The sequence below is a fragment of a genome, unplaced genomic scaffold (assembly GCF_019419815.1).
Source record: "Pyrus x bretschneideri cultivar Hongxiangsu unplaced genomic scaffold, Pyrus_bretschneideri_v1 Contig33, whole genome shotgun sequence".
Taxonomy (NCBI): Eukaryota; Viridiplantae; Streptophyta; class Magnoliopsida; order Rosales; family Rosaceae; genus Pyrus; species Pyrus x bretschneideri.
The window spans coordinates 1,095,799-1,121,909 of record NW_025999646.1 but is presented as its reverse complement, the minus strand read 5'-3'; the positions used below and the strand labels follow the sequence as shown (position 1 = coordinate 1,121,909).

The 26,111-nt window shown below is 38.9% G+C and overlaps 7 protein-coding genes across 8 annotated transcripts; 5 read left to right on the top strand and 2 right to left on the bottom strand.

The window, feature by feature from the left end:
• On the top strand, positions 1-3,590 carry LOC103944075 (shaggy-related protein kinase eta). Of its 2 annotated transcripts, none has more exons than XM_009354466.3 (11): positions 1-190; positions 667-756; positions 942-1,001; positions 1,088-1,360; positions 1,437-1,568; positions 1,658-1,798; positions 1,905-1,955; positions 2,032-2,127; positions 2,353-2,436; positions 2,724-2,825; positions 2,974-3,590. In XM_009354466.3, exons 1-11 carry the CDS (start codon positions 176-178, stop codon positions 3,067-3,069), a joined length of 1,140 nt encoding a protein of 379 aa, XP_009352741.2. In that variant the 5' UTR covers positions 1-175; the 3' UTR covers positions 3,070-3,590. The 2 variants fall into 2 exon arrangements, with proteins under 2 accessions (XP_009352741.2, XP_048447183.1); XM_048591226.1 differs by lacking the exon at positions 1-190 and adding an exon at positions 308-329.
• Positions 3,591-4,546: 956 nt separating this feature from the next.
• Positions 4,547-9,264, top strand: LOC103944074 (probable LRR receptor-like serine/threonine-protein kinase At5g45780). Its single transcript, XM_018646700.2, is given in 13 exon segments — positions 4,547-4,932; positions 5,046-5,084; positions 5,087-5,177; positions 5,695-5,766; positions 6,328-6,471; positions 6,599-6,670; positions 6,759-6,818; positions 6,974-7,056; positions 7,137-7,283; positions 7,369-7,638; positions 7,641-7,706; positions 8,067-8,458; positions 8,690-9,264. Coding segments are annotated over 13 exon segments (1,872 nt in total). The 5' UTR covers positions 4,547-4,817; the 3' UTR covers positions 9,011-9,264.
• A 3,317-nt stretch (positions 9,265-12,581) lies between these two features.
• Positions 12,582-15,292, top strand: LOC103944072. The gene is made up of 2 exons (XM_048591170.1): positions 12,582-14,097; positions 14,739-15,292. The coding sequence occupies exons 1-2, from the start codon at positions 13,385-13,387 to the stop codon at positions 14,956-14,958; spliced, it is 933 nt and encodes a 310-aa protein (XP_048447127.1). The 5' UTR covers positions 12,582-13,384; the 3' UTR covers positions 14,959-15,292.
• An 840-nt stretch (positions 15,293-16,132) lies between these two features.
• Positions 16,133-17,988, top strand: LOC103944071 (60S ribosomal protein L11-1). The gene is made up of 5 exons (XM_009354463.3): positions 16,133-16,289; positions 16,400-16,507; positions 16,616-16,658; positions 16,740-16,935; positions 17,598-17,988. The coding sequence occupies exons 1-5, from the start codon at positions 16,182-16,184 to the stop codon at positions 17,794-17,796; spliced, it is 654 nt and encodes a 217-aa protein (XP_009352738.2). The 5' UTR covers positions 16,133-16,181; the 3' UTR covers positions 17,797-17,988.
• A 113-nt stretch (positions 17,989-18,101) lies between these two features.
• On the bottom strand, positions 18,102-18,996 carry LOC103944234. The gene is made up of 4 exons (XM_048591320.1): positions 18,978-18,996; positions 18,547-18,918; positions 18,447-18,510; positions 18,102-18,345 (listed from the first exon to the last, which is right to left on the bottom strand). The coding sequence occupies exons 1-4, from the start codon at positions 18,994-18,996 to the stop codon at positions 18,102-18,104; spliced, it is 699 nt and encodes a 232-aa protein (XP_048447277.1).
• A 291-nt stretch (positions 18,997-19,287) lies between these two features.
• LOC103944070 (pentatricopeptide repeat-containing protein DOT4, chloroplastic) lies at positions 19,288-22,361 on the top strand. Its single transcript, XM_009354462.3, has one exon. It carries the CDS (start codon positions 19,359-19,361, stop codon positions 21,996-21,998), a length of 2,640 nt encoding a protein of 879 aa, XP_009352737.2. The 5' UTR covers positions 19,288-19,358; the 3' UTR covers positions 21,999-22,361.
• Positions 22,362-23,788: 1,427 nt separating this feature from the next.
• LOC103944069 (receptor-like protein 51) lies at positions 23,789-25,499 on the bottom strand. Its single transcript, XM_009354461.3, is given in 3 exon segments — positions 23,789-24,737; positions 24,739-25,007; positions 25,010-25,499. Coding segments are annotated over 3 exon segments (1,305 nt in total). The 5' UTR covers positions 25,263-25,499; the 3' UTR covers positions 23,789-23,954.
• Between the last annotated feature and the right edge of the window lie 612 nt (positions 25,500-26,111).

The following is a 26,111-nucleotide window of genomic DNA, read 5'->3' as shown; positions in this document are numbered from 1 at the left end:
CTCTCTCGCTACCTCTTCCTCTTCTCTCTCATCCACCACCGCCACCACTACTACCGCCACAGCCATGGTCTTCTCCTTCCTCCCCACAAAATTTACAGTCTGATTCTCTCTCTCTCTCCCCTCTTCCTCTTTCTCTCTTTCGCTCTTTCTCTCTCCTCTTCCTTCCCATCTGAGCATGGCTGAGGATAAGGTACTCTCTCAGTCCCTCATTACTTTCCCTAATTTTTTGATGTTTGGTTGCGGAAGGTAGAAACTTTCTCAGCTGAGCAGTTCTGTTTCTTTTTCTCTGATCTGGATTTTGGCATGAGCTTGGGTTCTTCAAATTCAAGGTTTTTATTGGGGTACTTCCAGTTTTAGTTCAGATCACAGTGATGTGAATCAACTGGGTTCGATTAAAGTCGGAAGGTTTTATGTAATTTGGGTTAAATTTGGAAGTTTTCAATCTGCATCGCACTTGCATCACGTGCTACCGATCTGTGAAAAAATAGCAAAATATTTGTTTATGTTTTCGGTGATCTTTTAAGGATTTCGTTTCATGAAGCTTTTGGGTTTTTTTTGGTGATCCGCGGTTGTGTTTTGCGTGTTTCTGGTGGCTCTAATGGTGAATTCCATATATTTTGTGGTAAATTTGTTTACTTCAAAGTCGTAACTTTACGTGTTGTGCAGGAAATTTCTGCTCCCGTTGTAGACGGTAGCGATCCGACCGGTCACATCATATCCACAACCATTGGAGGCAAAAATGGAGAACCAAAACAGGTACCATCCTTGGAATTTGCTCTATTACCTGCGTGTCGTTGTTTAAATTTGCTTCTTGATTGATTTGAATGGTTAAAATATGATTGTCAATCCAATTTTTGATATCTAGATGTTTTTATCGCTGATCGGGTTGGTTATCCTCTCTTCGGAAGTTGATTTGTTTGGGTGTTATGCTTTTTTTGCAGACCATTAGTTACATGGCGGAGCGCGTTGTGGGAACCGGTTCATTTGGAATTGTCTTCCAGGTATGTCAAAATATCATCTTTGTAGGTTTTGTGACTTGGTACCAGTTCATTTGTTGTGATTGAAGCTGATAATTCTTTTCGATCAGGCGAAATGCTTGGAAAGTGGCGAGACTGTGGCTATAAAGAAGGTTTTGCAGGACAGAAGATACAAGAATCGGGAACTTCAATTGATGCGTGTGATGGACCATCCAAATGTGGTTTCTTTGAAGCACTGTTTCTTTTCCACTACCAGTAAAAATGAACTCTTTCTCAATCTGGTTATGGAATATGTCCCGGAGACTATGTACCGCGTTTTGAAGCATTACAGCAATGCAAACCAGAGAATGCCACTGATCTATGTCAAGCTTTACATGTACCAGGTAATACATGATGAACCTTCCGGATGTTGGCTTCGTGTTTTATGTTCTGTGGCACTAATTTGGCGATGCATTCCAGATTTTTAGAGGGCTGGCTTACATACACAGCGTTCCTGGAGTTTGCCATAGGGATTTGAAACCTCCAAATCTTCTGGTTGATCCTCTTACTCACCAAGTTAAGCTTTGTGATTTTGGAAGTGCAAAAGTGCTGGTATGTTACCTTCAGGCTTTAAATGTTTTTTTGTATTTCAGTCTCTTGATGTAGGGTTTCATTCACTTGTCGTAAATTTTCTTGTGTAGGTGAAAGGAGAAGGAAACATATCATACATATGTTCACGTTTCTATCGGGCTCCTGAACTTATATTTGGTGCCACGGATTATACAACTTCAATCGATATCTGGTCAGCAGGTTGTGTCCTAGCAGAGCTTCTTTTGGGCCAGGTTAGCAGTTCTTTATAACGTTCTAAGATGTCAGTTGATTCTGTTTCCACAATTGATTTAGTTCCTACTATAGATGTACTCATATATAGTCTACTGTTTTTTGAAGACATTGTTCCCGGGAGAAAATGCAGTTGACCAGCTTGTGGAGATCATCAAGGTAAGTAGTGATAGTCAATTCTTAAATTATGGAGTTCTTGTAATCATGAGTCAGCATCTTACAATATATCTTGCAGGTTCTTGGCACTCCAACACGTGAAGAAATTCGTTGCATGAATCCAAATTATACTGATTTTCGGTTTCCACAGATAAAAGCTCATCCTTGGCACAAGGTATTTAGATTTGCTTCCTTGCAATATTGCACTGATCACATTAATGTATAATCTATTGGGTACGCTAGGCATTTTCTGTAGGTGTTTGTAATGTAAGCATATTTTCTCTTTTGTCGAAATAATATTGATAAATAAAAGACACTTGGTAGGATTTATAAAGTTCAGTTCCTCTGTTTCTTTAACGTGGTAGTGGTAGGTTGTATTAACCCGGGCTCCTTAATTTAGGTTTTCCACAAACGGATGCCTCCAGAAGCAATTGATCTGGCTTCAAGACTGCTGCAATACTCACCAAGTCTTCGCTGCACAGCTGTAAGTTCAATGCAATTAATTTAATACTGATGTCATTATTTATTGTTTGAGGATCCAATTTTGTTTGATAGTCGCTTATCAATACTCGTGAGTTAAGATTAGGGTGTGAAGCATTTGTTTTCTCTATCTATTTGTGAGAGAGTGTGATTCTCGGTGCTCATGAGTTAAGTTTTGTTCACTGGTGAAAAATGAATTTCCTGGCTCAACAATTTTACCTTTGGAATTCTGTTTCAATATATGAGATTCTCTTTTTCACTATTGTTGCACGTCCCTTTTTGTCTTTGCAGCTAGAAGCATGTGCACATTCTTTCTTTGATGACCTTCGTGAGCCCAATGCTCGTCTTCCAAACGGTCGCCCATTTCCACCTCTCTTTAATTTCAAGCAGGAGGTATGTTGTTTTCTTCTAAATCTGGTTATGGAGCCTTAACGTGCCTGTCGGTAGCTAGAAAAAAAAAAAAAAAAAAAAAAGCATGAATTGTATTACAAGGTCTTTATAATCATTTACCTAAATACAAATACTTAATTCCTCCTTGCAGTTGTCCGGCACCACCCCAGAACTTATCAATAGGTTGATACCTGATCATGTGAAACGCCAGATGGGTCTGAACTTCTCGCATCCGGCTGGCACATAAGTGTGGAGAAGTTAAAATCCAAGTTGCTATCTTCTAGTTGATGTGTGACACAAAGGTTTTACTTTCTTTGTGGGTAAATCACGACAGATTGAAGCCTGACGATTGTCATTTTGTTGCTCTACCAAGAAGAGTACAAACTGCGGCGGAATGGATGGCTTTATGTAATGTGGTCTCTCCTCTATGATTTCCTCCCTTTTCCCGAAATTCCTTTTTGTTCATGTACATGTTTGATAGTAAAAGATAGCCGGAGTCGGACTGGTAAGGAAGCTGCTGCTAGACGAGGAAAAGCTAGGAAACCCGAAAACCTGGAAACGTGTATTTATATAGCTAGGAAGAGGGGCTCTCATAATAGAGAATGTTGTTGGTTGCTGCTGGATGGGTTTCCTCTACTTAAATGTTGTTTCGTATTTAGTCGTGCGGTGGTTTGTGGTGGCTCGCTGACTTGAAATTCCGAACAAATATTGTTACTTGGCTACTGTTTGTTCAAACTTTCTAGTGTAATGCATTGTCTCGTTAATGTACTGCTTCGTCTCCTCCCCCACCCCTCGCTTTCGTGGTTTATGCCCCTTGTTATGTTGCATTTCCATCATTTAACGAGTTGTGTATTCACCCTCCATGGTTGGGACACAACATATTGTTACAGGGAGGATCAAGAAAGCGCTAGAGAGACTTGCATCAAAGAAACTTATAATGCGTCGTCAAGTGCTTTAACTTTGTGGATTCGTAACTTTTCTCACGTGGATTCGTAGATTAGGTTTTGATTTCGTCATTTTGGCGTCCTTGCTTCATGTATTACTTCCTAAGATTCAAACTCGAGGGATCACATTTTCCATCAGTTCAGCTCGTGGAGTTTGAGTCTTCAACTTCATTTGGTTCCCGTTTACCGTTACAACGACATTCTGTTCTCATATGTTTTTATTTCATTCGAATGGAACCGCGTGGCGGTGAATTTGTGCCACCAAGCCGGATTGAAATATTTTGAGTGAGCATGTCCTTTACGCTCCGGAAAAGTCCAAAGCACCGGCAGCATTCAACTTGGCGCCACTAGCGAGAGCTTTGCACTTGTCCTGTCAAATTTGAGTACGACTACGAGTTTATTACATTTTTCACGCAGTTGTAAATTGTAATTGTACTTGTTACAAATAAATGTAATTATTCTACGCATCCTACTCTAATATGTTAATTTTCTTAATTAAAATTTGAAGTTTATGTTCGTGAAAAATCAATTCATTTGGACAGTTTTTTATGAGAATTTTGATTGAGGTCGACACCGTCAATTTGTTCAATAAACAAATATCATCAAATTGTAATTCACGAAATGAACAATTTTGATTACGATATGTACACAATATTCGTTACTTACAACTAAAGTACTCTGGTGGATAAGGGAAAAAAAAACTTTGAGGTAAAGAGTGAATGACAAGGAAGTCAACAAATCCAACCATCAGAATACAATTTGGCAGACAATGTGTGTCACTTTCCTAATCTCGAGTTTCCCCTCCGTCCTGGTCTTACGATCGTAAACAAAATTGTATCTTTTTCCTTTTTTAATCATTTCATTCGCAATGGTTTTCGAGGAAAACAGTAAACATAGATTCCAAACCGAGAAGAAACTAAAGAAAAGAAGAGAGAGAAAAGCAGAAGTTGGTGGTGGTGGTGGTGCTCAAGTTCAGTCAACACAATCTTTCACTCCCTGCATTTTGCTGTAGTAAAAAGTTGCTTTTGTCTTCCTCTCTTTTCCTGTTAAAATGGAAAACAACTGTGTCAAAAAGCTGCTTTTTGGCTTCTGCTTCGTCTGCTTCTGTATGCCCTTGCCCACTGCTTCTGACAGCCTTCTCTCTCCCAAAGGTGTCAACTTTGAAGGTACGACCCCTCGAGATTCAAAACCCAAGTTCCATTTTTTCGACTTTTCGACTTTTTTTAATTTCTATGGTGAAATTGTTTGTGTGATGTTCTTGTTTTTGGTGGGGCTTTAGTGGCTGCATTGATGTCGGTGAAGAGAGAGATGAAGGATGAATGAGTGTGATGGACGGGTGGGATATAAACTCTGTCGATCCTTGCACTTGGAACATGGTCGGTTGCTCCACTGAGGGCTTTGTCATCTCCCTGTGAGTGTCCCTGTTATTCTCCGTTGTGTGTTAGTTTCTGTTTGTTTCTCGAGAAAATGCTGTGGGAAAATATTGGTGCAAAGTATTGGATCGTGCATTACATTTGGTTAAAATCAAAGGAACTTTAATGAAAAGCTTGGATCGTGCATTACATTTGGTTAAAATCAAGAGAGCTTTATCGAAAAAGCTCCAGTACTGTTCATTTTAATAAAAAATCATATTTTTTACACTAAAAAGTCAATCATGATACTATTTACTTGATCCTTTATTTTGTCTTTATCGTATAAAACTCAAAGTTTTCAAACATTTTTCATTATTTTCCTTAAAGTCAATGAAACAGTTCCAAAATAAAAAAAATATATCAATGGAACAAGAAAAAAATGAATGTTTTCTTTAGTGAGCATCTGTTGAAACCAGTGTTATCTTCTGTCTGTTGGAAGCTATGAATTTTATACAGTTAGTAGCATGCATGTGTGGCTAGACTCGAAATGGGGTTTAATGTTCTTTCTTTTGCCAGGGCAATGGTCAGCACGGATTTATCCGGGATGCTTTCGCCGAGTATTGGGAACTTGAGTCACATTCGAACACTGTAAGCCACAATTTGATCTGTATTCAATATGTAGCAAGCAACTTGTTAATTGTGTCATTCAGTACATAGATGTGGAAAAATGAAAAGTTATGCGCTGTTTCAATTGATCGAACGAAATATCCAAGTATTATTTCAGGCAGGGGAAGTAGATAATTGCTTAGCAAGCGTTTGCGCTTCTGTGAGTTAACATGAGTAGAAGACAATAAATTTGTTCAAACATGTTTTCTTGCAATGCAGGGTACTTTCTGATCAAGAACTATTGGAACGCTAGGATAATCCTAAGTGTGTTAGGAGGCCTTGTTGTAGGAACTCATTTCTTTGTCTTTGTAACTGTGTACATGCATCGGAATATGATATTCTCCGCACCCTGTTTGTCTCACAAGGATAAAGATTATGATTACTTAATGCGTTCTGCTGTATAAACATGAAGTATGCGTAATCAGCATCAAAATCGAATAAATGAGAAACATACCAAAGGTCTACCGGTGAATGTAACTTGTGCTTGTAGTTATGAAAAGTAGTTACAACTTGTTGATTCATATTTCAGTTCATATATTTCAGGTTGTTACAAAACAATCTGTTATCTGGTCCCATCCCAGCCAAGATAGGGACACTTTCAAAGCTTCAAACTCTTGACCTCTCGGGTAACCAGTTTTCTGGAGACATTCCGAGTTCTTTGGGGTTTCTGACTCATCTAAGTTACTTGTGAGTAGGGCTTAAAATAGATGGTGCACTCGTATTTCTATCGATTCTAGTTACATTTTTTTCCAATAATTATTATTTTAGTGATATTTATTTGTGTTTGAAACCTTTCCCATGTCAAGCATTTCAGGAGACTTAATAGAAATAAGTTGAGTGGTCAAATTCCCAAACTTGTTGCCGATCTCACTGGTCTTTCATTCTTGTATGTGTTCCTTTCATTTGTAACCGTGCATTCTTATTTCTGTACTGATTAGAGCGGCTCTAATTTTGTTTTCCGACTAATGTGACAGAGATTTATCGTTTAACAATCTTAGTGGTCCTACTCCAAAAATACAGGCAAAAGGCTACAGGTGAGACCATCAGCAGAAATATTGTTTGAGAGGGAAATAAAATTTTAGTTAAAAAAAAAAAAGGAATGAGGGTGGGATGGTAATAAAAATTCAATCAGTACGAGCTTTGTTTGAACACCTTAACTTCAACTGAGAGTTTACTCGTTTTACTGCAGTGTTACAGGGAACAGCTTTCTTTGCAATCCTTCATCAACAGACTCGGCACAAATCTGCGTTGGTGCCTCCAAACCAACAAATGGTAATTCAACCTTTCAAATCCGATTTTTTATTGTACTGTTTCTTGGATATGGTTTCCTGTTCACGAAAATTTACCTGCAGAGACAGGTTCACCACAGAAAGTCAGCAGCCACCGCCGATGGGTGCTTTCTGTTGCTCTAGGCATTAGTTGTACATTTGTCATTTCTATAATGCTGCTTGTGTTTTGGGTGCATTGGTACAGATCTCGTCTTCTCTTTACGTCTTATGGTACTTCCTGATCTACCCTAACTTATTTTATTGAGCACAATATATGGCAGTATATATAATGATATACTCTGGTTCATATTTGCAGTGCAGCAAGATTATGAATTTGATATTAGTCAGTTGAAGAGGTTCTCCTTTCGAGAATTGCAAATTGCTACCAGCAATTTTAGTTCCAAAAACATCCTAGGGCAAGGTGGATATGGAGTCGTATATAAAGGATGTCTTCCAAATAGGACAATGATAGCAGTTAAGAGACTGAGAGATCCAAATTTCACTGGAGAAGTGCAGTTTCAAACTGAAGTTGAAATGATTGGCTTGGCTTTGCATAGGAACCTTTTACGTTTATATGGCTTTTGTATGACCCAAACGAGAGGTTGCTTATTTATCCTTTTATGCCAAATGGAAGTGTTGCAGACCGTTTGAGAGGTCCGTCTTCATTTCATTTCGTTGCTTATTTCTTCCCTATGATAAAATCATTCTGTTGCTTTCCAATTTTGGGGTTTAATTACAGAACAATGATGCATTGCTATATGTCTTTACTTTCTTTCCTATCAAATAAGTTAAGCTGGGTGCTAATAAATTTAATTCATTTGTTATCTTCGTGAAGGAAATTGATATTCCTCATAATTTCACATGCCTATATTTTGACTAGTAATGCATTCTAAAAGTCTTCCTTGGTCCAAGCAGATTAACAATTTGTTCATCTACCATTCGTCTTTTACACTAAGTAGCTTGTCTTTTTTATTTCTTTGCTGGTTGTTCTTACGATTTGAGTTTTACTAACAGAGACTGGTCGAGAAAAACCATCATTGGATTGGAACAGAAGATTGTGTATCGCCCTTGGGGCTGCCCGTGGACTCCTGTACTTGCATGAGCAGTTAAATCCAAAAATTATTCATAGGGACGTCAAAGCTGCAAACATTTTACTTGATGCAAGTTATGAAGCCGTAGTTGGGGATTTTGGTCTAGCCAAGCTGTTAGATCGGAGGGAATCACATGTTACTACTGCAGTGCGGGGGACTGTAGGGCACATGGCACCAGAGTATCTCTCAACCGGACAGTCTTCTGAAAAAACTGATGTTTTTGGATTCGGTATACTGCTTCTGGAACTCATAACAGGGCAGAAAGCATTGGATGCTGGAAATGGTCAAGTTCAGAAGGGGATGATTCTTGATTTGGTAAGTAGTGTTAGTTTCACATGTTTTCTCCTGTTGTTTATCTCATGTAAAATTGTCTGTCTCATTATTCGCGGGAATGCTTTTCAGTTTATAATTCATCCTTGTCTGTCTCATACATCTAAGCTGTGTAAAAGAAGAGTTAATCTTTCACAATTCCTAGTTTGCACTCTTTTATTTTTGTCTCCGTTTTCGTGCCATTTCAAACATTTCACAGAATCTTGAATTGTGCAGGTTAGAACCCTACATGAGGAGAAAAGGCTTGAAGTGCTAGTAGACCGAGATCTTAAAGGATGTTTCGATGCAATAGAACTAGAACAATGTGTCGAGTTAGCTCTCCAGTGTACTCAATCCAGCCCCATCCTCCGGCCAAAGATGTCAGACGTCTTGAAGATTTTGGAAGGCCTTGTTGGGCAATCAGGACATACAGAGGGATCACAAGGCGGAACCAACCTCTTTGAGGCCAGGGCTCATGATTTCTCCAGGACTTGTAGTAATGTGCATCAAGAGTCTTCTTTCATCATTGAAGCCATGGAGCTTTCAGGACCTCGTTGACAAGAAAATATCGAGTTGTATTGTAGTATTAAAGAGAAATTGTAATGGCAGACGTGGTTTAGGCCAGGTGGCTAGGGCTGTCGGTCTGCCCTTTCGCAGGCTTGCAGGCAAGTTCAAAAGGAAAGTGCAACTGTAAATGAATCTTACGTTCTGTTGTTTGGATTGGGTTGCTAATTCACTATATAGAGTTCTTTCCTAATTAAACTAACATGTTTACTTACAACTGAGAATAAAAATGATTTCGATTATTTCAATTCTCGACTTTTCTGCTTTTACTAAAACATCGGTATTGGAATCACTTCAATTCCCAATTTTTCATGTGGTTAGTAACAATATGGAATTGGGAAAGTGCGGATTCCACTGTAAACTTCATAATCTAATACCTGAAATTTTAGGAATTGGATCAAGCAGAGAAGACTAATTGATCTCAGTTTTTATTTTTTCTTCATGATTCGTGACTTCTCTCGTTCTGTAAGTGATCAAAATAGTGACACAACATACCGTAGATAGATAGAACAAACCCATGATTGAGACCCTTTTTGGATAAGAATCTTGATTCCCTTTTGTAAGTTGCAACCACATCAGATTGGTTGTGGATTGGCAAATCACTATGACTACATGCTAATGCCAAAGTGCCAGCCTTGGTTTCTTTCTCAAGTTCATAGTCTTTGCTTTTAATTAGGGTTCGTGATGTGTACACAACCTTATTGGTGGTTGACTGGCCGTGGGACTAGACCTTCTTTATCCATCATTTGGTTTTGGAAGAACGATTTATATGGGTCGGATTCATTGGACCAGATCTTTTTACATATGATATCATATTATTGAATAAGAAAATAACGTGATGATGAACTTGTTCATGTAAATTGTTTTTTTTATCTTAGGGTATGCATGCATGTGTCGGATTTACACAGGTCGCATAATTGACCCGCAGAATTTCCATGCCCTAGGTCGACATGTACCTGGTGTACCATAATCTTCCACAGTACATTTCATTTCATGGATTTGAATTGCACCTTCCACCATGATATTCTATTCTAAATTAATAACTCAATGGTGTGACATGCATACCATTTTTGTGACAGGTATGTTACAGAACTCTTGGTTGCATTGGTTTATTGTGATAGCCGTACAATTATTGCGAATAATCTACAATCAACAAATTGATAATTGGAGCAAATGCACTCACATGAAACCTCTTGTATTTGATTAATCTTAAAAATGAAACACCATTACTTTTATAAAAAAATACATGGGCAAGTTAAACACATAATTAAAAAGTGTTATTAATTTAAAATATCGTCATGCATGGAATCCCAAATATAAATAAGTTATTCCCAAATTGTTTGAGTTATAATATTTTTTTTTGGTACATACAAAGTTAACTGAGTTATGTTTGCATTTTTTGCAGGGGCCTTGTATATCTTAATCAGATAATGCCTGTTGAAACAAATAGTATTATTGCTATCAGGACAAAAGAAGATAATTATATTGACGCTTATTGTTGACCCTACAAGGTCTGATTATCTTAACCCTAATTAAGCTAATGATAATACTAATTATTGTCAATTAGTTGGGTAACTGTACCATCCAAGAAAAAACAAACCCTACTTAATTTCTTTCCTACAAAACAACTCCCCCTTATATCTCATCAAACTACCTTATGTTCAAGTATTTTAAGCTTAAACCTCCCTGAGTTAAGGATATATATTTCGTATTATACCTTTATAAGAGAGTTGCTGTGTGCCATCCAAGTAAAGTCAGCTCCACCCAACTGGTTAATCGACATTCAACATACTATAACTTGAATGCATTTTGTATGTCATTGATTGGTAAGTGTAATCAGAGCCAGCCTGACCCGGAAGGTGCATATTTATTTCTTATATAAATTAATTAAAGACTAGAAAATATGATTATTTTTTTAGTCTCGTATTGACAAGGTTAGTAAATAAAAACAAACACCTCACGATTTATATAAAGATACTTCAATAATTTAGATAGAGGGGTAAGAAAACTCATCATCTATCTACTTATAAGCTTGGGTTTTCGGTCCCTTCTCTCAAATACAAAATAAATTGATTTTTTCTATCTTTCTAAATTATTGAGTTTGAAGTGTTTTTGTTACAAAATTAGCAACCTAAATATTAAGCTACTAATTACACGTTCTTAACGGGTCCTCATTAACAATCTAATGGGTTGATTTACCACCTCTATATGTCTTGTAATTTATGTTTGCTTTTGAATCGTTCTTCAATCTTATTTAAAATTCCGTTGTATAAGGAATTTTTCAAAGAAGTTAAATATTAGGTCTGCAATTATAATTCTTAGACCGATCAACAAAATGTTCCTCGTACCACCAACCTCATACAATGTATATACACTTAAATTTCATGAAAATGCACCATATCTTATTAATTTTATATGCATTATTTTAACCTAATTTTAGGCAGGAGATACCTTTATAGCCAAGTTTGATCCAATGACAAATTTAAGAATTAATCCAACTCTTGTTATATTTTTAAATAGAGAAATAAAGCCCTCTACCACTCAAGTTAGACGCTTTGCAGCATCAACATGTTCTTGCCAACAGGGTTGGTGCACCATTTTTAGTCTTTTTTTTTTTTTTCTGAATCCAACCAGACATCACGAAACATGAGTCTGATTAACTTGTAAACCAAAGAAAGAAAACGGGAAAACTTTACATATATACACTACAAGTTTTCATCAAGAAGTAGAAGTCGGGAGGCACTAAGGCCATCTCCAACTAACCCGACCAAAAGGCCATAGGGCTAAAAATAGCTCGGAATGACACGAAAACCGTCTCTAACCGAGGGCTAGGCCAAAGGGCTTGTGGACCCCTCCGGGCCAAACCCCCCAAATCAGGCCAGCGGGCTGACCATTTCCAGCTAGACAGCCAACCCTCTAACTTAGCCCATTTGAATGTCAACGGCTATCTGACGTAAGACCCTTCAATTAAAATAACCATATTAATTCAATTAAAATAATAAATTATGTTTGACCTATGACCTTTTGGGCCTCTCGATTGGAGACGGTATAAAATATGGTATGACACTGTTCGTTAAAATATAATTTCTTGCAGGACTATAGGGCTAAAGAGAATCCTCTGGCCCTCCTTCAATTGGACATAGCCTAAATAAAACGGGAGCCCTTTGACCCTCACTGCAAAACTCTACCTCGAGAGTTATCCGCAATGCTTATTACCAGTATATCCCAAAGAAAACGGAAAATTTTGACCTAGATCCAATAGAAGGCGAGAGGCACAGAGACCTCACTACAGAATTCTACGTCAAGAGTTATACACGTCTTATTTTCGATTAGTACCACTCTAAGTCTCTAACAACTCGGAGTCATACGCGGCTCATTGACGGTATATCCTGAAGGACAAATGACATGGCGAGGAGTACTTGGTTTTTGCCAATAGGAAGAAACATCACATCTAACCAAACCTTGAAAGTAAATCCGCAAACAGTTGAATCTATCCGAAGACTTCCTTCCCACCTTGTAAACTTCTCCTCTGGTTCCTCAAGTCGCGGCAAAAACACTCCAACACACACACAAAACGCCACTCGCACAAAAGTTTACCCATTCAAAACGCAACCCCGAACAATCTCTGCCCAATCGAATTCCTGTCCAAATAAAATTACATTAAATTCCCCCAGCTAGCAAATCAAAAGAAATCTTTTTAATCAATTTCTTTGCACCTTCACCTTCCAAAAGAAAAAAAGAAATAAATATCTGCACTCCTCATCCAATCCAAAATTCAAGTTTCCTTGTCTTCTTCTTATTATTTTTCATTCCCTTGACCTTTCTATATTCTTTTGTCCAGTTTTTATCTTTTGTTTGCATTCTTCACCAACTTCCTACTCTTTCCTCCGTGCACGTTATATAAATTTATCAAAAACCCAATTTCTAGTATTTGAAAGCACATACTTGGTGTAGTTGAAATCGTATAAAATTAAAATCCCAGATCTGAAATTTCCCATGTTTTAGTTTCTGAGGATTTAAAGTTCTATTTTTTGCAGCTCCTTTTCTGGGATTGATCAGGCCTGTACGGATGAAGGTTTGGTTTTTAGTTCTTGGGATTTTTCTATTTTTTTAGTAGTTTATTCGTCGATTATTTGATGATTGGATATTATATATACACACACGCATGGAGTGGTTTTTGATCACAATGCTTATGGTTTAGAGAGATAAGAATGTTATGTGCATGTTGGTTGTGTAATTGGATTTGTGTGTGAACTATTGGAGTTGGTGTTTTTCTGTGAAGTTTTAGAATTGGGTGTGTATTTTATTGCTGGGTGTGTGAGAAAGTTGGTGTCTTTTGGAGGTTAGAGAGAGAGTTTTTGTTTAGAAATGGATGCCGGGGCATGTGATTTGCAGGATAGGAGGGAGGTGTTGGGTGGAGTTGATCAAAAGGGGAGTGAAAAGTCGAAATGTTCTGTTGTTTGGTCGGTTGTCGAGACTGTTATTGTGATTGAATCCGAAGAGGATGTTCGTGTCACCGGAAAAAATGAAGATTTGGAAGCATTGGGGAGTGAGTTGGGGTCTGATAAAGCAGAGGTAGAAGGGCTTGAGAAGCCGAATGATAAGGAGGCATGCGGCCAGCGTGGTAGTGATGAGGTACCTAGTCAAGTTGAGCAAGGAGCTAATAAGAATTCGAACAGTTCGGTTGATGGGAATGTATCTGAGACCGTGGTTGTCATTAATTCAAGTGAGTCTACGAGTGCAGTTGGAGATAACAGAAGATTGGTTCCGAAGGTTGAGGAATTAGGGTCGAGTAAGGTATTAATGGAAGAGTCAAAGAAGAAGGTGCCTCAAGCAGAAAAGGATTCATATGTGATTGATATGAAGTGTGGGAGTGGTAAAGGGTTTGGTAATAAATGGGACGGGGAAAGGGTCTGTAGGATTTGCCATCTAAATTCTGATATCTCACCGCCGAGAAAAATGGGAACTGCTAATAGTTCTATCACAGCAGATTTAATTCAACTCGGTTGTGGGTGTAAAGATGAGCTTGGCGTTGCTCATGGTCATTGTGCCGAAGCATGGTTTAGGGTAAAAGGAAACAGGTAACTCTTTCTTCATATCTTTATAACAATACATGTATTTCGACGATATTCTTTAAGCTCTGTGCGTTTGGAACTTCATTTTGTATTCGGCTATACTATCTGTAGTTTCTATGTTTTTCTTGTCTTGTATCTCGTGTTTGATGTTTCTGAGCTCATAATGTTGGGTAACTAGATCGTAATTCTTATTTATACCTGTTGAAATCTAGACCTAAGACAAAGGTTCCCAATAGACTTCTTTCTTCAACTTGTTGCTAAATTGTTCAACTTCGTTGCTTGCTGGAAAATCGATGGTCTTTTCCTTTTCGGAATGTGGAAACCAACTGAGTTACTGAACCTCCAAGAATTGTTAAGTGAAAACTTATCAGATTTAGTTTTGTAAAATAGATTGCACAGGTGATTAGGTCTTTGTTCCATTTTATTAACTGTAGTCTAGTTTTTCGTTCATAATTTGGTTCTTTTTCTGTTTCGAATCCTGGATCAATGTCATAGTGAACACGCTATAAAATAGCAACAGGACAACTGGCGAGGTAGCAGAAGAGAAAGAGAGATTCTTCATTTCCAATAACTAAGCAATGCTATGGCTGCTTTTAAACTTTTTTGTTAGAGTTTATGCCGACTCCTTTCTCATTTTATTCATACAGGACGTGTGAAATATGTGGAGAGACCGCGCAAAACATTACTGGTCATGGGAATAACAGATTTATGGAGGAGTGGCATGAAGCAACGCTTGCTGATATCGGTAATAACTCATCGGAGAGGAATGTATCCTGTTGGCGGGGCCAACCATTTTGCAACTTCATAATAGCATGTTTGGTGATAGCTTTTGTACTTCCATGGTTTTTTCGTGTGAATCTGTTCTAGGCTCCAGCAAACGGATGTGAATAAAATCTCAAGCTTCTTCTGTTGCATTATGTTTCAAGGCTGCATGTGCAGCGTGCATCACGTGGAGTATTGCGACATCTTGCCTTAAATTGGATTTTTCCGGTCTTCCATTCACTTGCAAAGCACTCTGTCAAATTCTGCGTAAGCCCTCTGGCATAGATTTTCGCCTTTGTAGCTCAAAAAAAAAAAAGAAAAGAAAAGAAAACGAAAAGCTAGGACATGAAATTAGAAAGGGAAAAGGTTTTAATTCTTTCTTTGTTGTAGACTCCATTTTTAAGTGAGAAATTGAATAGACATTTCCATGAATTCTGCACTTTCATCTGTTCAAATGTAGGTTACGGAGACTTATGATGCATGATGCAGCATGACTTTTGTGTATATCCTTGGAAGAACAAGCATACCGGAACATAGAGCGACCATTTTCTTTCTGTTTTCCGGTATGTTTGCCTCCACGCCAAGAAATCATTAGCACTAAAATCATGAACTCTAGTGCGTACGTCAGTTTTAAGTAAACCTGCAAACACAAACGGGTGAGAGGGAGAGAGGGGAAGGAAGCCGCCATGGATGAGACGTGGGAAGAAACAGCCAGACTACTGTATGTGAGCATTAAGATCAAAGAAATAGATGGATCATTTTCGTTAACTCCGTTAAATATTTCGTCCGGACTGCAGTGGATCATAATGAGCTTGAATCCATAGATTTCCACTTAAGCCCTCAAGATTTTCACTTAACATCTTAACTTTACTCTCTCAACAAAAACCCACCGCTCCTCCCCTGTCATTCTTTCCTTATTTGCCCTTTAATTTGGATGAAATACCTAACGGAATTGACGAAAATGATCATTGTTCCACATTTTAACAAGTTCATGGACCAGTGATCACATATTTTTTAGTTTATGAACCAAAGCTCTCGTTGTGTTAAAGTTCAAGGACTATTTCTCCAAATTCCTGTTCAATAAATATAAACGTTGGTCAAGTAGTATTGTTATTCATTTATAAGTAAGAGGTTTTAAGTTTGAATATTATGAAGGACCAGTTCAATACTAATTTACATCGTTGTATATATGTGTATATATATAAACGTTATCTTCCGTTGCTGTGCCAGAAAACCCACGAGCCCAGCCAAAGTGTTGGGTTAGATATTCACTTCCGGCCCGAAATACTCTCGGATTGAAGTCAAATGAGGGTTTCGACGCAGCCCAAATGAGAAATATAAACCCTAGCTTCCTCACTTCCCCTCCTATTTGTATTCCATCTTCTCAACTTCCGCTGCTTCTCCACCTTCTCTGCAACACAACTCATCCCACAATGGTCTCTCTCTCCTCCCTCCCTCCCTCTCTCTCTCTCTCTAACTCTCTTCTTCTCTCACATGGTTGTTTGGATTTCTGATGAATTTGTTGCTTTGGTGTTTTGAATTTCAGGCGTCGGAGAGCAAGATGGCGAATCCCATGAGGGAAATCAAGGTTCAGAAGCTCGTCCTCAACATCTCCGTCGGAGAAAGCGGCGATCGTCTCACCAGAGCCGCCAAGGTTCCTCCTTTCTACTTACTTCTCAACCCCCCTCCCCCCAAAACCCAAAAAAGTCATCCAAAATCGTAGATACTGATATTTCATTTCCGATTTTGCCCTTTTCTCTAGGTCTTGGAGCAGCTCAGTGGGCAGACCCCTGTCTTCTCCAAAGGTGATTGGATTAGGTTATATATATATATATTTTGCGTACTATTTATTCATGTATTTATTTGTGAGTTGTGATTCTGTGCAGCTCGATACACTGTGAGGTCTTTTGGGATCAGGCGTAACGAGAAGATTGCCTGCTACGTGACTGTCCGCGGCGAAAAGGCAATGCAGCTTTTGGAGAGTGGACTGAAGGTCAAGGAATACGAGCTGTTGCGCAGGAACTTCAGTGACACCGGATGCTTTGGTTTCGGTATTCAGGAACACATTGATCTCGGAATCAAGTTAGTGCTTCTCTATGTTTTATTTTGACATTTACCCTCATGGAATTTTTCCTTTGTTGAATAATTGTGTTTAATGATTTTGCGAAAATGACATGTATGTTGATTGGTTTTGTGTTTGCGGTTTAGATTATATCTTATATGAGATTGCGAAAGTTATGTAACGTATATATCGGAGTTGGATATGATCATTAACTTATTTGTAAAATGAGTTCTAACTTTTAACTACTATCGGATTAGAATTAAGCCGCCGCTATTTAGTTTACATTTCCGAATAGCATGGGCCGGAAAAATGTTTGCAGATTAGCATAAAAATAGAGTTAGATCCCTGTGTGAACTTCGATTGCATTGTTCCGTCACTAATAAGCTACTGTTAGGTATAATTTGGATTATGTTCGGATTCTGAAAATTTCAGTTTTGCGTGAGAATGATATGTGTACCTTACCCTTCCTGTGATTATCTCGGATTCCCTTAGAACATCCTTATGTCGTATTTATCTTCTCTCAATCATGTGTATATCTTTCTAAGGTGTTAAATTTCTAGAAATCGAATATGCTTACTTTGTATTACAAGCAATATTTTTAGGATTCATTTTTACCATCTGTTTATCTTCTGATATTTTTTTACGTACCCCATCCCTTACCAGTTTGTTCTTCTTTCATCAGGTATGACCCTTCCACTGGTATCTATGGTATGGACTTCTATGTTGTCCTAGAGCGCCCAGGGTACCGTGTGGGACGTCGCCGCAGATGCAAGTCGCGCGTTGGTATTCAGCACAGGGTTACCAAGGAGGACTCGATGAAGTGGTTCCAGGTCAAATATGAAGGAGTCATCCTCAACAAGTCCCAAAATATTACCGGCTAGACAGATCAACCACAATCTCTCATATTTTGTTTTAGGTTTAGCAAGTTGTTGCTACTGTTTACCGATTTCCAAGTAAGAGCTAGTATTTTCTTTAAGACGATGTGCGAGTATTTTTGATCTTAAGAGCTATCTGACGCTCTCATGTTTCAACTCTTTTTTCTTATATGGGAGCATGTTTTATGTCTTGTTTCATTGCTTACTTTACAACCGCTTTGGCTAAACTTGTGATTGCTGTTTTCGGGTTAGAAAACAACCCCGATGGTTTGCTATTGCCGGATTTATCACTGCAATGCTTGTTCGTTTGGCTATCTACGACTGAGTTTTGAGTAACCTTTAATTCCTCTCGACTTCGCGAGTTCTTTCAGCTCGGGGAGTTTCATTTCTTCCTCTCTTACCAAATCTAATTCCTCGGTTCCGGACCTTCTGGTCGCTGAAGGTGTTGCTCTGTTATCCAGCTCAAGAAACTTCGACCTTGGGATTGATTGAGGTGGAAATGGGGACCGTTTCACAAAATTTTGACGGCGGTTCTCCTTGTAAAAACCTTCTGCCCTTCTTTCTCAGCAGCTTTGCCTGCAGTAATTATAATTTGATCAAGAAATAGTATGTGAAATATGAGAAATCTAATCATCGTAATCATCGATATTCTATACTGCTCTAATCTATGAGGACGGAACTCCGAACATGGATGCAAGGAGGTTGGCACACTGCCATCAACTGACCTAACCACGAAAAATGAGCATGTCTAGTTGCAAAAGTTGCGCACGAAGGAATCAAACAAGATGTTCATATCATCTACATTACCTTTTGGATTCCTTAAACCGTGAAGAGCCCGAAGAATCGAATCAGAATGCGGCCTATCTTCACAGTCATCGGAGCTAATCTTCTCATCCTCCACAGCCTCTTCTTTTGAGATCGAAGTTTGTATCCGTCTGAGCAGAGTAATGATCTCTTCCTGGCTCGATGCATTCGATTTTCTGGATCCCCGCTTCTTACTTCCATCCTTGTTGCTCCCCCTTTCTGATCGTCTCCGAGGAGGTTGGTGCCTTCCATTCCCTTGAGACGCAACGCTGCAGGAGACAGCCAAGTGAAGCTCCTTTCGCGGCTCAAAAGGTGAAGGCACATCTGCAATCTCAAGCCAAATTTAACAAGCTGCATCAAAAAATGATCCCTCAGTCTATTGCCACTAAACAACAAATTCATTTTCCGATATCAAATATCCAAACTTCTATTTGTTTCAAGTTAGTCAGCGGAGTTGACGTGTACGCTCCTTTACACTCAAGTTTGAATCTATTTCTCCATAAACGAGAGTAGTTTAAATTGTCGCACTTAAATTTGAATCCCTCTCTGAAAAGACTAACAATCCTAGACAATAAAATACTCAAACCGGGCCACCATTTATTTTATTTTATTTATTTAAATTGTCCACAACTTCTTGAGGCGTTTGTAAACCACGCGCCGCTATTTATTTTATTTATTTAAAAATTTATCTTCCAGGTTCCGACTAGTTGAAATTTTCGCGCGGCTTTGTTCGGTGTTCACACTTCACAGAGAAACAGAGAGCTATGTTGATGGTGGCCACAACCGCACCGCCAAACTTGTTGTCGATGTCTGCTCTTCCCCGCCACGAAAACAAATCAAAATCTTTCAGACCCTCAAATGGTTACATCTTCCTCAAACCCTCGTTAAAAACCCCTATGTTATCTCCAAATTCGGGCCTTTCTCGTGCCCGATTTCGCGTCTCCGACTCTCTCGCCGCACCCTCCATCACCAGAGTTGCAGACAAGAACGCCAAGATTAACAAGTACTGTGAAATGGGTAATCTGAAATCCGCCATGGAAATGGTGTCCGGGGCTCAAATATTCGAGCTTGACTTGGAGGCTTACTGCTCCGTTGTGGAGCTATGTGCTGGAATGATGTCGCTTCAAGACGGAAAAAAGGTTCACTCAGTTATCTGTGACAATGGTGTGGAAGCTGATGGGCAACTAGGTGCAAAACTTGTGTTTATGTATGTAAAATGTGGGGATTTAAGAGAAGCGAGGCGGGTTTTCGATAAGTTATCGAATGGGAAGGTATTTGTTTGGAATCTTATGATTAATGAGTATGCGAAGGTTCGTAATTTCAGGGAAGGTGTGTACTTGTTTGGGAAGATGCAGGAGCTTGGCATCCAAGCAAACTCGTATACGTTTTCATGTGTTTTGAAGTGTTTTTCGGCACTTGGATGTGTGCGGGAAGGCGAATGGATTCATGGATATCTGTATAAATTGGGTTTCGGTTCTGATAACACGGTTGGAAATTCGCTGATGGCTTTCTATTTTAAGAATCGAAGAATTGAGAGTGCATGTAAGGTGTTCGATGAATTGTGCGATCGAGATGTTATATCATGGAATTCGATGATAAGTGCGTATGTGTCTAATGGTCTTGCAGAGAAGGGGGTTGAGATTTTCAGACAGATGGTTTCTTTAGGGATAGATGTGGATTTGGCTACAATTATCAATGTTCTAATGGCTTGTGTAGCCGGTGGGAATCTTTCGCTGGGCAGGGCGCTTCATGCATATGCAATAAAAGCTTCTTTTGACGAGGATGTCATGTTCTGTAATAATGTTCTAGATATGTATTCGAAATGCGGGGATCTGAGTAGTGCAATCCAGGTTTTTAAGAAGATGGGTGAGAGAAGTGTTGTGTCATGGACTTCAATGATAGCAGGGCACATTCGAGAAGGGCTTTCAGATGAGGCAATCGGATTGTTCTCTGAAATGGAAAGGGACGGTGTTAATCCAGATGCTTATACAATCACGAGCATACTTCATGCATGTGCTAGTAGTGGCTCATTGAAGAAAGGCAGGGATATTCACAACTACATTAAGGAACATGGCATGGACTCTAGTTTATATGTCTGTAATACTCTCATGGATATGTATGCAAAATGCGGAAGCATGGAAGATGCTCACTCAGTTTTTTCTCGTATGCCTGCGAAGGACATTGTCTCATGGAATACCATGATAGGAGGTTACTCAAAAAATTGTCTTCCAAATGAAGCTCTTAAACTCTTTTCTGAGATGATGCAGAAATCAAAACCTGACAGCATGACAATTGCCAGTATTCTTCCGGCTTGTGCCAGCCTAGCAGCTCTAAATAGAGGTCAAGAGATCCATGGTCATATATTGAGAAATGGATACTTTTCTGAACGGCATGTTGCCAATGCACTTGTCGACATGTATGTCAAGTGTGGGGTACTAGTTCTTGCACGATTACTTTTTGATATGTTTCCCGTAAAAGATCTGATCTCTTGGACTGTGATCGTTGCTGGATATGGCATGCATGGATTTGGAAGGGAAGCTATTGCTGCCTTTAATGAGATGAGAAAAGCAGGAACAGAACCCGACGGCGTTTCCTTCGTTTCAATACTCTATGCTTGCAGTCATTCGGGATTACGCGATGAAGCATGGAGATTCTTCGATACTATGAGAAATGATTACGGCATTGTTCCCAAGTTAGAGCACTATGCTTGTATGGTGGATCTCCTTTCCCGCACGGGGAATCTAACCAAGGCTTATAAGTTTATCAAGACGATGCCGATTGAGCCAGATGCAACAATCTGGGGTTCCTTGCTCTGTGGTTGTAGGATCCACCATGACGTGAAACTAGCGGAGAAAGTCGCCGAACATGTTTTTGAACTAGAGCCCGAAAACACAGGGTACTATGTACTTCTGGCGAACATATATGCAGAGGCAGAAAAGTGGGAAGAAGTGAAAAAATTGAGGGAGAGGATCACTCGGCGAGGCTTGAAAAAGAATCCAGGCTGTAGTTGGATAGAGATCAAAGGCAAAGTTAAAATCTTTGTTGCTGGAGACAGTTCGCACCCACAAGCTGCAAAGATAGAGTCCTTATTGAAGAGATTACGATTAAAGATGAAGGAAGAAGGCCAGTCTCCGAAAATGCAGTATGCTTTGATTAATGCAGATGAGGCGGAGAAAGAGGTGGCCCTCTGTGGGCACAGTGAGAAGTTAGCCATAGCATTTGGGATGCTGAACTTGCAACCAGGGAAAACCATACGGGTGACGAAGAATCTACGAGTATGCGGTGACTGTCATGAGATGGCCAAGTTCATCTCCAGGACATCTAGGAGAGAGATTGTTTTAAGAGACTCGAACCGCTTTCACCATATGAAGGACGGGAATTGTTCTTGCAGGGGTTTCTGGTAATCTGAAGTTGGAGTTGAAGTGTAAATCACCTCCCCTTCACTCCGTTGATTGTCCTGTGCATGATTTGGTTTAGTTTGAAGGCATGCTATGCTTGTTCCCCAGTTTTGACGTGACTGAGATTGGAAGGGTGAATCAAGCGTGGATATCAGCTATTTTACGGCAGTTAATCGGCCGTCGAGATGCAGGGTTTTTTGTAATTTGAAACATCGTCTTGTAAATTCACAGCTAGATCATAGAGCAAAGGGAAAAGTTGGTAAGCTCTATGGAAATTAGTAAATTTCCCTTTCGAAAAAGGAAAGGTTTGTGTTTTTATTACAAGATTGTTTAAATTTTGCCTAATTTATCATTTGAAATTAGTGGGGATTTGTCATGCATCGGTGCTATTTTTCCAATTTCAGAGTTCGGGGCGTGACAGTATTTTAGTTCTGAGATTGTATGAACTTAGAATAGTCCTCACAAGGTAATTAGGGTGTTTTTGAAGTCATTCTATATAAATATTACTTTTCTTCCGAGTGTCCCAAAATGGAAATTCACCGTTTTAATATCATGATATTAGTTTGGTGTTGCTGTGCTTTTTTTTAAAAAAAAATTTGATGTGTTGTAAGAATAACAGTTGTAAAATAAAGTTATTGACAGTTTGGTAATTTTATTTATGTATTTTTTTTTTGTAAAAGTGTTTTTAACCAAAAAAAAAAAAAAAGGAGTTTTAACGAAACACTCATGGTACTGTTCATTTTTAACGAAAAATCATATTTTTACTTTTTTCTGATACTATTCACTACACATTTATTTGTCATTTTTTTTTTTATTAAAACTAAAGTTTTTTTTGAACTTTTCGTTAGTTTTTCTAAAAAAATATAATGCCTGATTGTTTGGTAAACTGTTATATAAATTGCTGTGAATATGTTAAATAACTAAAAATGATATGGTATTTATTGTGATATAATAATTGTCAAAGAGAATAATACAGAGACAATGATTGTAATTTTGTAAACTATGTGGGATTATACTTCTCATTTAAAAATTTCACTAAATAGGCAACGATTACAATGCTTTAAAAAAAACAAAAAACACTTTTTTAGAAGCATGTTGCTTTTTTTAGAAGCACCATATTCCCGAACCAACCCTATTTCATTCTAATGTGGAATTTGTATTTGATTTTTGGGCGAGCGCGTATACTATTATGGCCAACTTTTTTTTATTATTTTATTTTATTTTTTTAAGGAGGACAACTGATGACGAACCATGGTCATCCACCCCTTTTGGGCTCGTAAGAGGTTATTTGAGAATTGCACCATACCCACGGCCACAATCAAGCAGGTTCACAACTTACAAAATATTGAACCCAAGACTTCCCCTTCTTTTGCTTTAAGAAATTGTTGTTCATACTTTTTCATTGAACCACTTACCGTGGTTATTGTTCTGGCCAACTACCCAAACCCACATTGCAGTACCACCATTATTTGAATTCCAAAAGAGGCATATAAGGACCCAATTTTACCAAAACAAACGTACATTTAATCAAATCAGGTCCAAATTTATCATTAATGAATGTGCTACAAATATATACAACCAAAAAAAGAAAGTAAACTTAGAGAAAGCGAAATTAATGAAAGAGTAATGTTAGGGAAATTAAATTTGCAAATTAAATGATGTGTCATCAATAAGAATAAGCATGTTTATCAACGTTTAAGTAATAAATTAATCATCAACTTTCATATTCTTTAATTTTTAAAACTTTGTTTATAAATTTAATAAAAAGTAAGAATAAGTAAATGCTTGTGGCTGAAGGAAGGAAAATTACATACAAAATATATTAGCCGACCGTTGGATTGACCAAATCAAATGAAAATCCAGAGAGAAACAAAGGAGTCTCGCAGAAGGAGAAACAATGTATGCGGAAAATATGTCCCTAAAATTAAATCAACAAAGTGCAGTTTCAAGCTTGATCAACTTTCAACGACAGCATTTCGAGAGAAGAACCAAGAAAATAACGAGGAAGACAAGAGAAGAAAGCGCAATGGCTACACCAAGAACAACCTTATTTGGCCCATGTTGTCGATGCTGCTTCTGATCATCCTCATCACTGTCGTCATATTCCGAATTAGTGCTGCCATCCGCCGCCGAATCATCGCCTTTCGCCGGCGGTGGCGACATGGGCAGTCCATGTTTGTCGCAGGGAGAAATCCCCAGCTTTAGTTTTGACAACAGAACAGAGTGGTTGTAGCAGAGGTTGCTGTTCCCGCTAATCTTGAACACTTGCAGTCTGCTAATGAACGACGCATTGAACGGCACGACCCCGTGAAACTCGTTGTTTGCGAGATTTAAGTGCTTCAAGCCCTTCATGTCGGAGAGGAATTTCGGGATTGTTCCGTTGAGCTGATTCGAGCTCAGATCGAGATGAACTAAGTCCGGGATTGCTGAAATCGACTCCGGGATGGCGCCGGATAAAGAATTTGAGGACAAAGACACGTTCTTTAGCGAAATCAGGTCCCCGAACGAAGTGGGTATTTCGCCATTGATGGAATTGGAGGAAAGGTTTAAGGTTTCGAGGTTTTCGAGGAGTGTGAGGGAACTGGGTATCTTCCCCCGAAGCTTATTGCCGGAAAAATCGATGTGGGTAAGGTTTAAATTCATGTGTTTCGGAATGCTGCCGGTTAAATTGGCGTGGGAGATGGTGACTGACCTGAGCTTCTTCAAGTTTCCGAGGATGACGAAGGGTCCGGAGGCATTGACTTTGGACGTTGGAGACGGTGAGATCGGTGAGGTTTTGGAGGCGGGCAAGCCAGACGCCGGTGAGGTGGCGGAGGGAGTTGATGCAGGTGAAGGAGTGGAGGGAAGCGACAAGGTCGGCGGGGAAGCGGATTGGAGCAATGGGGCAGTTGAGGAACTGGAGTGACTGGAGGGTGGAGAGGGATTTGAGGGCGGTGAAGGAGAGGGCGACGTCGTCGGAGCAGTTGACGAGGCGGAGGGAAAGGAGGTGGCGGAAGGGCTTGGAGGAGTCGCAGCGGTGGTGTTTGGGGGGAGGATGGAGGGGTTTGTGCAGGGGTCTTTGGAGGTGGGAATGTTGAGGGATTGGAGGGCTCTGAGTTGCTTAGGGTCGAGTGTGCTTGAAGATGGTGCGGATGTTGAGGTGGTGGAGTTTGGTGGGGTGGGGGAGGAGTTGGGAGATGGGGTTGGGGGGAGTGGTGCTGTGGCTGAGAGGGTGGTGGTGGAGAGGAGGAGGTGGAGAAGTAGAGTGAGAAGCAACGGTGGTGGTTCCATTTTAGAGAGACACAGAAATAGAGAGGGAGAGAGAGAGAGATCTTGCGCGATGGGGAAGAGTGGGAGTGTGTATTTGTGCGAGGAATTCAGTGTGTGTACTAATGGAAGAACTTGGGTTTTATAAAAAGAAAAAAAAAATGAAAGAGGTTGGAAGCGAGAGATTTTTCAGTGTATTTAAAACTTAAATTAATATGCCATATGCCTTTTTACTTACATATAATATATGTTTATGTTCCGAGCATGATGATGAAAAATCACTTCTCGAGAACAATGAAATGAGAACTTAAACCAGCAGCCACCAACACCCTTGCAGGCAAAGAAAATAATAATAATCTACCAACTTTCTTCACTTTTATTCTTTTTGCAACAATGATTATGAAAAATAAGAGTGGTTGCTTGTATGAAAAGGATAACCCGGTTGAGTAAATATATAAAAAGAGGATTATATTCACACATCCTAAATTACTTCCTTTACATTTTTTTAATTTTTTTTTAATATTTATTTACCAAGTGCCAGTGGTGGGTAGAAAATATTAAAAAATTAAAAGAATGTGGGAGAAGTAATTTGGGTTGTGTGAATATAATCTCTCTATATAAAGCCGGTAGGCTTTTGAATAATGATTTTTGGTGTCACAAGTTTCACAAAAAATAATTGGATAGAAATACCCTTCAAACAAAAAATTTAAAAACAACTCAAAATCATACATCAAATGTGCTCATGTTAAAATTTAAATACAAGAACATGTTAATGCAGTAATTAATCAAATAGTAACCAGTAAGTAAATGGCTTATTAATCTGACAATATCCTTTTAAAAATTTAGTTTTCCGTTAAAAGGCAGAGGCCAAAT

Coding starts and splice junctions, on each gene's coding strand:
- LOC103944072 (XM_048591170.1), top strand. CDS start 13,385: ATGGATGCCGGGGCATGTGATTTGCAGGATAGGAGGGAGGTGTTGGGT. Junction 14,098..14,738: donor TTTAGGGTAAAAGGAAACAG/GTAACTCTTTCT, acceptor TTATTCATACAG/GACGTGTGAAATATGTGGAG.
- LOC103944075 (XM_009354466.3), top strand. Junction 757..941: donor AAAATGGAGAACCAAAACAG/GTACCATCCTTG, acceptor CTTTTTTTGCAG/ACCATTAGTTACATGGCGGA. Junction 2,128..2,352: donor AAGCTCATCCTTGGCACAAG/GTATTTAGATTT, acceptor TCCTTAATTTAG/GTTTTCCACAAACGGATGCC.
- LOC103944070 (XM_009354462.3), top strand. CDS start 19,359: ATGTTGATGGTGGCCACAACCGCACCGCCAAACTTGTTGTCGATGTCT.
- LOC103944234 (XM_048591320.1), bottom strand. Junction 18,511..18,546: donor TTCCTTCGTGCGCAACTTTT/GCAACTAGACAT, acceptor TGGTTAGGTCAG/TTGATGGCAGTGTGCCAACC. Junction 18,346..18,446: donor CGTCCTCATAGATTAGAGCA/GTATAGAATATC, acceptor CTGAGAAAGAAG/GGCAGAAGGTTTTTACAAGG.
- LOC103944071 (XM_009354463.3), top strand. CDS start 16,182: ATGAGAAATATAAACCCTAGCTTCCTCACTTCCCCTCCTATTTGTATT. Junction 16,290..16,399: donor ACACAACTCATCCCACAATG/GTCTCTCTCTCC, acceptor TTTGAATTTCAG/GCGTCGGAGAGCAAGATGGC. Junction 16,508..16,615: donor GTCTCACCAGAGCCGCCAAG/GTTCCTCCTTTC, acceptor CCTTTTCTCTAG/GTCTTGGAGCAGCTCAGTGG.